Consider the following 11753-nt stretch of genomic DNA (forward strand, 5'->3'; position numbering starts at 1 on the left):
ACATTTGGGGAAATTCTGATATTGAAACTGGAGGTGAAAATGGGGACGTAACCCATCACCAAAACAAAGAATGAAGAAAAGTACAGCACAGGAACAGACCCTTCAGCCCTCCAAGCCTGCGCCGATCATGATGTCTGCCTAAACTAAAACCGTATGCACTTAGAGTCCTTCCATTCCCATCCTAAATAAAATCCCCAGGTGACTGCACTTTACCAATTTAATTTGTTGGTGTTTTTCAGCATTATCAAAATTAAGATGTACACAAATGCAAAATATTGAATAATGGACAACTCAAATGGTGTAGTCCAGCATCAGTCTGTGGGAGGTGATAAGCACAATGAAAATGACCATACTAACATTTCCCTATAATTAGATATATTGGAGAAATTATAATAACTACTATTGAGGTTTGTCAACTTTCACTTCTTGGAGATACATTAACCTCTTTCTACCTAGTTTTCTCTTTACACTCACAAGCCAAGCAATTCCCGGCCATTACTATTTTAGCCAACCAGAAGACCAGTCTGAATGGACTCGACTAGGCCACTTCTCTCTAAATTTCGCTTCATTCTGCTGGGGCTGCTCTTTTAATACATCCTGGACAATCAAATGTTCCTAACCAGTCACTTAACGAGTAATAATCTTATTATCATTCACAGCAAAATTTATAATATGTTGGAAATAAAGCAAATAATAAAATCCACAACTGATGTCATGCTAACCAAACTGATGTGATTTAATATAAATACTGAAAATAAATCCTCAGCAAGTCGGGCAGCATCTCAGGAGTGAGAAATGGAGCTAATCTTTCAGGTCAATGATCTCTCGCCAGAACTGGAAAATGTATGAAATACAATAACAGGTTTCAAGCAAGTAAACATTGAATTCCGAAGGCTATAAAGTACATCGAAAGATCCTCATGCTTGCACTGAGCTTCAATGGAACAGTGCAGAACACCAAGGGAGGCGATCAGACTGAGGGTGGGGAGATTTTTAATTAATTCCACTTTTAATTTTTATAACAATTCAACTATTCCAGTTCCCATTGCAGCTGTTTGCCACAATCCTGCTATTCCTGTCTCCTTGAGATCCATCTTCTGTCATTTTATTCATTCCATTACATCTCTTATTTTGCCTTGCACCATTATCCTTTTTTCCACTTAATCTCTGCTGGCTTTCTGTCTATTACAGACCTTCCCTTTTGTTCTTTCCCACTTTCCCTGCCTCCATTCTTGCTTAAGATCGGTTATATATTTTTCCTGTTCTGATGAAAAGTCATCAACTTAAAATGTTGGCTGGAATTCTATTTCCAGAGGCTTGTGAAGCCGTTCTGCTAATGCAGCTCGTGCTCCACTTCTCACTCTGATTCTGTGATTGGAGCCTGAAACCTAGATGAAAAGCATTGATCAGCTGGGTAGATAAACAAAGCAGAAGTTGGCTTCATAATTGAATGAAGCACTATTCAAAAAGCAGCAAAGCTGTTTGTGGGGCACACATTGACACTGCATTTAACTACAAAACAGTAACCACACTTTACAAATAATTCACTGACAGTGAAGTGTTTTGGAATGTCCTGCGGACAGGAAAGGTACGATATAAATGTCTTGTTTCACTCTTCCACTAGGTCTCTTTAACTGCTAGCTATATCAGTGATATAGATTGAAACAGTACCAGATCTGTGCTGGCAGCACAGTGGTTAGCACTGCTGCCTCACAGCTCCAGGGACCCAGGTCCGATTCCCAGCTTGGGTGACTGTCTGTGTGGAATTTGCACATTCTCCCCGTGTCTGCATGGGTTTCCTCTGGGTGCTCCGGTTTCCTCCCACAGTCCAAAGGTGTGCGGGTTAGGTGGATTGTCAATGCTGAATTGTCCCTTAGTGTCGGGGGGACTAGCTAGGGTCAATGAGCCGAATGACCTATTTCTGCATTGTGGGATTCTATGATGATTCTATAATTCTATGAATTCTCCAGCCATTCACCCCCACAGCTGCTGGCAGAGAGGACGGAGAATTTGGCACTCAGCAAAATCTCCGTTCACTGCAGCAGGAGAATCCCACTGGTGTGAGTGGTCAGAGAATTAATTCTGTTCTTCCCACCACTGATGCTGCCTGACCTGCTGAATATTTCCAGCGCTTTCAGCTCAATTTCAGTTTCCCAACATTTGCAGTATTTTGCTTTTAATGATTTGCATCGTATTTACAGCGCAGAAAGAGGCCATTCGGCCCAACAGTAATTTAACATGCCACTCTCAAACAACAGAATCTGTTCAAGAAGGACCTCTAAGAATATTATATGTGGCAGTGCAGCAAACACTAAACAAGCAGTATGGTCACATATTATCTCAGTGCTAGAACAGTACTACCTTAAAAGGATACATTACAATTATTGTTTTGAGACACTGCAGTGACTGATACTCTTGTTTTCTCAGTGTAGGTTTGACCAATTCAGTATGTAATTTTGAAAATCTACTCCTAAAGTGCTTTTTCTGTAAATCCTGACATGCTTAATACATGTTGCCTAAAAGCCCCTGACCCTTATGCTACTGAAAATAGAAAATTTATTTTAGTTTATCTGAATGTAGAATTAATAATTATTAATGAATGTTGTATTTTGATTATATTAATTGTTTTTGTCTTTCATAACTGATGAACATTTGTACATCAGATTGCATCACCATAAAGTGTGAAGCTTTCTTTTCACTTCACCACACATTTTCAAGCTATCTATATTCCCAATGCGCCCCTTCACAAAACAACTCTAATGTGAACCAATTGCCCCAAAGTTGATTGTAATGCCTGTCAATAATATTGTGTCGGCCTGCTAGAAATTACACTTCCAGGAGTTTTGTGCTGCCAATATATACTCCCTCCTCACCTCTCAAATAAATTTAGTAATCTCCTCCCCCATAGGAGACTCTATCCAATCACTTAGCCAAGACAGCTGCTCACTGGGAACACCGGACTGAATGATAGGCAGCCCTGGAATTTGAACTGGCAATAATCCGATTGTGAGATATGCATATCTTCCACTTCTACACCAGGTGTCCAATGCCTTGCCTGTTTTAATGTAAATATTAGTTTATATATGCTTTATGTCCAAATGCCATTATCGTGCTGGAATCTAGACAGATGATAGAACAAACTCTATTTACAATGTGAGCCTTTGCCTCCATGTTCAAACAGGAGAGCAGCAAAATCCACTTGGCTGCTCTTCTTTTACACATCACTGTGTTGACACCATCAACTTCACAGCTGCCAAAATGAAGTCCAGGGAGACTTTTACCCACTTGGCTTAGGTTTTAAATAGCCTATTTGGCAGTTTTAGTAGCCATGTTCAGCATCGACTAATATCAGAAATTAATGTATTATGTTCCCTTATTTGGGAGCAACCTAGAAAGGAACAAAAACACTAGATAAAACTCTGAAGGTTTAACCTGCTTCATGCTAAAAACAATTTGAAGCTGCCAGCAGCGTTTGTTTATCTGGTGACCTTGATAATTGGGCATAGGTTAACTCAACTAATTCTTTGCCAAGTAGACACTGCCCAGAGCAAATGTCAGATGGTTCAATCGTATCTAATTTTACAGAAAACATCTAATATTTGGCAATGATGTGCTACAAACTCCTAGTTTAGCAACATTTGTACACAAAGCTTCAGCCACAGGTTTATAAATTCTTCTTTAAATGCAAGGCCAAAATGTTAAAATGGAAGACAAATTACTTATGATTTGGACAGGATACCTCCATATCTGCTTTAGCTGCTCAACTGTCCTGAATTTTAAAAATTTATGTTTTGCAGGTCTTGACCGTACTCACTTCTGGAGTTCCTGAATATTGGAATAAGCAATTAGCCCTCCTTTTAGTTCTTGGTTACAAAAATGGTGTATAACGCACAAAAATCTATTTTAAAAATGGATTTGATCTTTCCCTATTTCACAATCTAAGCAGGTCTCTTGCTCAAAGCTCTCTCTGTGCGTACCTTGGAAAACCCTTCAGGGGTTGAAGACATGTCAGCCAGATGCCTGTTTCAATCCTCTTTTGGATTGGAGCATAGCCCAAAGGGCCGGAGAGTCAAAAACTTCTGAAAGGCCAGGCCGACCCTGGGTTTTCATTTCACTTCTCCAAAGACCCACTTCTGTGCTCCAGGCTCAGTTTATGGAAATGAAAGGGGAGCTTAGTGCAGAGCAGTTATATTTCTGCTCAATACCTAATTTAATGCCAGAGTGGCGCAGAGTCTCAAAAAAAGGAGTATGGTTCACACTTGTTTGTCGATTCAGTGCTTGTCGCTTAGGTGTGGAAAAGTGCACGACCCAAGTCAGGCTGCAGGTAATAGCTGAGCAAAACCAAACCTCTGATGTGCAGTTTATCGAGAGTATAATTTTGACACAGCTGTAAAAGTGGGGAAAACTGCCAAAGCTCAGGTTTGTAAAAAGGCCAAGTAGAAAGAAATGTGTAAACCAATGTTTGTGTTTTTTAAACATATATAGATCGATTAATTTGCATTTTAGGGTGTGACTCTGAAAGCCATTAGCATTCAAGAGTGCTGAATCTCCTTTGCAATAGGCAGCTATTTGCAGTGATCCATCACAAAAATTATGTCCTTGATACTTCAATCGAGGATTACACAGCTGAATTTTAGAAAATGGAGAGACCATGACAGCAGGAGGACACAGCTTTCATTCCCCATCGTAAGAAGTCTCACAACACCAGGTTAAAGTCCAATAGGTTTATTTGGAATCACGAGCTTTCAGAGCACTGCTCCTTCATCAGGTGAGTCACATGAATAAACCTATTGGACTTTAATCTGTTGTTGGGAGACTTCTTACTATGCGCACCGCACTCCAACGCCGGCATCTCAACATCATGTCATTCATTCCCCATGTCATTGCCTTTCTGATCTTCGTTGTGGACTACTTTTGGGGGCAAGGCAAATGTTGTTGGGGGAGAGGAAAATCATTCCCAGATCACTTGCTCAAACCTCCTAGCAACTGGCTCAGAAACACAGGAGAAGGTGGCCTGCTCAATTTGCCTTCTGCTGAGCTTATGGCGATTCGGGCAGGGAGCAATTCCAGTTTTCTCTCACAAGACTAAAACTTAGATCTCACAATATAATTTTTTGCTGTAACTTCAAAAACGGTAAAGAAATAAAAGCCATCAACAACTCAACTCATTTTTGCACATGCACCCCATATTTTCACAATGCATATTTTGAAAATACAAGGCAGAGAGACACCATGGCCCAAACAGGATTATTGTAGAGGTCTGTGTTTCATAAAGCTCTGAGTTAATAGCCACAATCCCAAACAGTATCTTACTGCGAGGCTGCTCTTAGGAATGTGTCGACAGGCTACATCACACAGTCATAAGACGTGGGTCTGCACCCACAGTTCCCCATGTGGTGAGCTTGTGATTTCAATTTGGGCAGTTGCCAATTGGAGGCCAGTCACTTCCCCAAAGGAAGGGAATGGGGAGAAAAAACTGCAGGACTGATAGTTGCATTGAAACTATAGCTCTCATTGTTTTCACCTGGTCTTTTAATTTGCTGTATGAATACTTCTCAACAGCATTCCATTCCTTCATCTCACTGGACAGAAGAACGGACGCAGCACTACTACACATGAGCTTTTGAGCTCCTAACTTTCAGTATTTCACAATTAACTACAATGTATAGCTGAAACAAATGCTAAATGAAAGTGTGCATGTTAGCGAACAAGAAAGTGTCCTTGTCCCTTTATGAAGGGACTTAAATGCATCAAAAGATTCTCACTATTTAAAAGAGCTCTTCTTATCCATAGGATCGCATTTAACGAAAATCTCTAAAACTGGAGATTCTACTCTACACTGAGCTAACTTGCACTCTCTGCACTACTTCCTTGTATTCTTGCTTACATAAATCAAATAACGATGACAGCTTCCAAGACCAGTTGCAACCAGCACTGGGTTGTCACTGAAAATGCTCATGTCACCGAAAATGCTCATGTCACCAGCAGGAGGAAAATAATATAGATCTCATTAAATGGTGATGAGAACCTAACTGCTCTCTCCATATTCTCAGATTACCACCAAGCCAAAACACTGACTGCAATTTCCCTTGACTGTCGACAGACCCACAGACATAAGCCTTCATTCATTTATCTGTCCATCAGTTAAGAAGCCTCATTTATGTAAACTATGGAGTAATTTTAAGTTGCATCCTTACCCACATCCGTAGTAACAAAAACTATTAAGGTATGGGCAACTGCTTTTAAAACTGCTAATTATAGAACCCACCAAGATCACCTGCGAAATAAAAGTGACATACTGAAAGTCTTGACATTCCTTCACAATTTCTTTAAAAGTGTTGCTGTATTTTTGAGAACGTTGACATTTACTTAACATGCTGAATCTTCACTTAAAACAGAGGGAAAAAAAAATCAACTTCAGTATGATATCACACCAAAATCCTACTTTGAGCCCTTCCAGAGCAATGGTATGTACCAGCGACTTCTTGGAACCACCTCACAGAATCCCTAGATCATTGCCAAAATAATGAGCAATTCAACCAAGCTTCGCTGATAAAGCTACATCAGAGTGGGTTCTCAATCACTGGAAGTCACTAAGCAGAGGCTGCTGAATATAAAATCACAATTAAATGCACTGCTGAGTGTGGCTTTTGAAGTGAAATGCTATCTCCCCTTTTAAGTATTCAAATGCTCAGTTGTGGTTTCTGATGAAGAAATTAGGAAGACTTACAAATTACTAGCAAAAGTAACTGGAAAATAGAGAAGTCTTGAAGACATGGGCCTTATGTGCACTTTCTGGTGCTGCTTGAAATAAATACAAATGGTAGAGATCAAACATCAAACTTTTGCAAATGTTTCAGTTGTCCCATTATAAAGTAAGCAAGATACCAAAGTTTAATTATTGGCTCAGGCCAGTTAAACAAAATTTACATAAGAAAGGTTAGAAGCATTAAGAAGGTTGAATTAGACAAGAGGTGCCTGTATTTTTCCTTGATGTAACAATAACTGCCACTTAACATTATAATCAATGCAATTTAACTTACCTTCAGTTTCTGAAGCAACATTATCAGTGGGCTTAAACTGTGGCCTTGCTGCAGCTAGTGCTGCCATGGTTAACATGGCCCAGCAGACTAAGTAACAACAACCAGGCATCCTGTTAGTGAAGATCCTTAGACCACTGCTGGAACTCCATCTGGTCTCTAATCCCATCTGAATTCTTGTGTATAGGCATGAAAGACCAATGTCCTCCTCTTTACTGTGTGGCTCCTCACTTGAAAGGCTGCAGAAAGAAGAATTAGCCTGTCAGTGAAACAATTGTGGAAACTTATTTCAATCCAAAGAGAAATACTTTGCAGTTCCAATAGTGAAAATTATGCTTTTTTTAAACTTCCTGATGGCAACTGCTCACCAGTACAAAATTCATCTTCTGTTTAACAGTTATTTCTGGTGAAAATTTGCAGAAAAGGAACTTGGATCTACTTTCAAATAAGTAACTTCGAGCAGTCCTGTGATGATTTGAATATTGGGTAAACGATTCAAGAAAATCTTTAGTTTCTAATTTTTCCATCGTATCAAACCTGGAAGGCATGAATCCAGACATTGTACATGATAGTGAAATGCATCACAGAAGCCTAAAGAGCACAAATAATTCATAAGCAACACTTAAGTTGTTCTTCATTCAATTTTCCGTCCTGCATTCTTTCGGCAATGAGAATTTTAAAGACCTTACTAGAAAGCTAGCTTAGACCTATTGCACTAAACACAAGAAAAATGCTTCCCAGGAATTATACCGTTAAAGCGAATGCATACACTCCCAAAGTTTTTTTCCCAGTGGGTGTTAAAGGTGCGAATGCAAGGGGACTGTTTCAGTCAATGCGCAGGGCTGTCCTCCAGAACAAGCACAAGACATGTGGGGATTGCGACAGCAAACAAAGCTGCAAAACCTGAGGAATACACACTCTGACCTGAGTCAACACACGGGTCAAAATACATCAACACAGCAGCCTTACATAATAGGAAAAACAACTGATGAAAATAAAATTTATGTTTGAGAATAAATGCCTCTGATGAGAGATATCTGGCTCCAACGTCCACTGTGAAAAGATCTACGTAAACACAGTTTAACCCTTTCACATTTACAAAATATAATCCAAGTTTGATTGCAGGGAGTTTGAATGAAACAGAATTTTAGGACCGGTTGTCCTCTAAAGTGACCTAACAGCTTGTATGAGTGAAAAATTAACTTGTTCATACTGCATAGCTGTTCTCCGAAAGTTCCATTTGTGTTCCAGTATAAGTTACTCCCAAGTTCAAATGTGATGCCTTTCACTTCAGTGGACTTAACATCCCTAAATACGTTTTACTTGCATAAAGATGACTACACAGAGCAGGTGATCCAGAATTCAAATCAATATACTACTAAAAGTAGCATCTGGCCATAAATGTTGAACACATACTGCTAATGGATCACACCCTTAACAAGCAAAAACTTTCAAACAATCTCTCTCTCTCTCCAGAACATAAATGTATTTCTGTTGTGAAAACTGGATATCATGGCATTCACTTTTCAGAAAATGTTTTCTCAAATATACCTCTTCATTTTACATGTGGGGCATTTAAGTACAAAACCAAAATGCTTCACAGGGAAGGTATAGACCATCTTCATAAGTTGTAATTAAGTTGTAAACCCTGTAAAAGAGATCATTGGGTTGATAGAAGTGACAGAATTCTAATCCTGCTTTTATGTCAATGATATTTGTTACAAAACATACAGGTCGATAGTCTGTCAGTTGACCTTTTCCCACAAGCTAGAATTAGTTTTACATTGGTCTAACTTTTCATCCAAATGCATTGTAAGCAGACTTTGGACAACTAACTGGAGATTCTGCTTTCCTCACTGTAACAATTCACAGCCCCTTCCACTGAAAGTAACAGGAAAGTGTGGCGATAAATAATATCAGCTCACAACTCTCAGTTGTATAAATATTTCAAAAAATTACAACAGCAGGCTGTAAAATTATTTTCCCGTACTTAAAAAACAGCTAAACGTGTGGAATAATCTTACAAAGATTTGACACATTGCGGCAAATAAGAAAAAAATGCCATTCAGAAAAAAAAAACGTGCGAGTCTTAAGAAGTACCTCGAGTTGAGTACAGCATTGGACATGCGATTTTTCTCCTGAGTATTCACATATTGGCTCCTTGCAGCAATACAGAAACGCACAGCAATCCTTGACGGAGTTCCTTCCACAGTGAAAGCTGGACTTTTTTTGAAAGGGAACTTTGTCTCCCTCCACAGACTACACTGGGGAGGAGCTGTCAGGCTAATCTGATTGATGGTCTCAATGCCACCCGCTCTTCAAGCCATTTTCACCTCATCACATACCTGTCCAAATCATTCTAAACATGGGAAAGGCTGCAGGCTTGTGAGAAGCACTGCATTCCTGCAAGCCAAATTAAAAAAAAACCTCTCCCTGCGCAGTTTGCAAGTGAGCACTTGTTCCACATTGACGAATGTAATTTAACTTCATCACACAGTCATTTCATTATTTTACAGCTCAAGCTACTTTTTTTTGTGTTCTCTTTTTGGTTTTGTCCCTTCGGGCCACCAAAAGTGTGGCATTCAAATTAAACATGAAATAAGAGAGATAAGAAATTTTGATTTCAAACAGATTACATTCAAGTGCAATTTTTTTGGCATACAATAATTGTCTGCAATCCAACACAGCTTGGTAGAATTACCTTTTACTACTACAGCAGGAATATGACCCAGGCTCCCCACAGCAGGCGTGTGCACAAGATGAATTAAAGTAAGGAATGTGGGATCCCTTGGGTTGTCCTCTAGAAACAGGAGTTGTGCCTGGACTACTTAGCTCCAACTGCCATAGGTCTCTGAGGAAAGCTTGATTATTTGGGATCAGTGGAAACATGACCCAAACACACATATCCAGCATGCGGCTCTCGCAGAATGAAATAAAGTGTCCATCTCGCTCAGTAACTTTTTTCCCCCTAAGAAAGACAGGAATCTAAACCACAAGGGGTTGCAATCGTCCTGATTGTATCTGTGAGAAAACAAAAAAAAAGGCAACAATACAGAATAAAAAGCAGATACCGCAGCCCCCGTGCTGCTGGATTCACTTCATTCACAAGCTCGCTCGCTGCGAGCTCAAAAGCCTTCTGGTGCCTGTAAATCTTTTCTCCCCCCCCTCTCTCTCTCCCCTCTTTGGTCACTCCCCCTCTGTTTGTAATCTGAACCTGTTCCTGAACTGAGCTCCATCATCAAACAAGCAGAGCAAACTGCCTCTGCCAATCAAATCAGTTTCCGTGGGCCAGGCTGTAACTCCACTGACTTCACGGCGTGTAGAACTTGGCATACAGTCTGCTGGCATGTCCCCCTCCCCTCCCAACTCCAGCCTATTCCCAACGCATGAACATACATTTCCAAGACTGGTAGCTGCTGCATTCAAATAGCAAGATGAATGCAGAAACAGGAAGCAACGAGACACTGGGGCATTCACTAACATCTACCTATTAGTTACTTTAGAAAGCCGCATTCGGGTTACACAATGACAAGACGGACAGCATTTCCCCCTCCTTTAGCAGCAATTCAGGGAGTATACTCCTTTGGGTTGAAAGAGCAGCAATCAATCAACAGCAGTTCATTTGGCTAAACGAATTACCATTAAAGTAATGCCTGGCAATTCTTAAAGGGATAGCAATTACACAATGTGGAGAGAAAAAGAGAAAAAAAGGAGTGCGCACAATAAAGAGTATAAAACAATGATCAGAGTAAACAATTCCATTATGAGATATTTTGAGGGAAAAAGCTTATCACAGCAAGCTTGAGGAATCTTTCACACCAGTTATGTTTTTGAATAGAACCATAATCTATTCACTGATTGTATTAAGTGATTGGCTGCCTTCGAACTCCTTCAAGGTTCTGCTGAATGTGAATGGTATGGCTAATACGCCTATTATTGAGCCCCCCAGTGGCGTGTGAATGGACAAATAGACACTACTCAGCAGACTTGGGACCAAGGGCAGTAAAGCCATCAGGGTTCAGCCAGCAAAGAGAACAATAGCTTTAAGTCTTAAACAAGAGCTGGGACTGACAAGGACCCCATTCAGTGTGTCTTCACCCCCCAGAGGGGATCCATTTTATTTTGTCTTTCTCCAACAAAATATCTCAAGTAGCCTAAACTCTTGAAAGACCCCAGGGACTTTCTTTAAAACAAAATCTGCCGTTCCAAATGTTATACTGAAACATCAATAAGCAGCTAGGGCATTAAGGAAAAGCGATAGGTTGAATGGCGCTCTCCAATAATAAAGTGTAGAGATACTCTGACAGTGCAGGACATCAATTTACCATTTCACTGGGATGCATTGCAACCACTATTGGGAAAGCATATGCAAGATGCAAGAAAAATGTTATATTCGTCATCCTGTTTCTTTAACACCCAACATCTCTTTTAATGAGACAAGGGAACTCGATTCATTTTTCACCTCCTGTTAGACTTACATTTACAAATGCCCTTTTTATGATGGATACATGACTGGTACTCCAAATATAACATTTAGCCAGAACCACAAGGCAATTTTGTCCTCCAATGTTCTCACTTCCTCTAAAGTTTAAAGTTAAAGTTTATTTATTAGTCACAATGTATGCCATTAGGCATACATTAACACTGCAATGAAGTTATTGTGAAAATCCCCTAGTCGCCACATTCCGGCACCTGTTCAGGTACACTGAGGGAG

The 11753-nt window shown here is 39.9% G+C and overlaps 1 protein-coding gene across 7 annotated transcripts in view; it reads right to left on the reverse strand.

Annotated features, from left to right (window-relative positions):
- LOC144500437 (fibroblast growth factor receptor 2-like) overlaps positions 1 to 10148 on the reverse strand; it is a 96676-nt gene extending 86528 nt beyond the window's left edge. For 3 of the 7 annotated variants that reach the window (XM_078223338.1, XM_078223337.1, XM_078223336.1), the window contains exons 1-2: positions 9741 to 10148; positions 7043 to 7278 (exon numbers count right to left, since the gene is read on the reverse strand). In XM_078223338.1, the coding sequence (XP_078079464.1) occupies positions 7043 to 7278; positions 9741 to 9952 (448 nt within the window). In that variant the 5' untranslated portion in view covers positions 9953 to 10148. Of the gene's footprint in view, positions 1 to 7042; positions 7279 to 9139; positions 9581 to 9740 lie in introns of those variants that run through there. The other 4 variants (XM_078223340.1, XM_078223342.1, XM_078223343.1 and 1 more) reach the window with 4 other exon arrangements.
- Between the last annotated feature and the right edge of the window lie 1605 nt (positions 10149 to 11753).

Source organism: Mustelus asterias, chromosome 11 (assembly GCF_964213995.1).
Source record: "Mustelus asterias chromosome 11, sMusAst1.hap1.1, whole genome shotgun sequence".
NCBI lineage: Eukaryota > Metazoa > Chordata > Chondrichthyes > Carcharhiniformes > Triakidae > Mustelus > Mustelus asterias.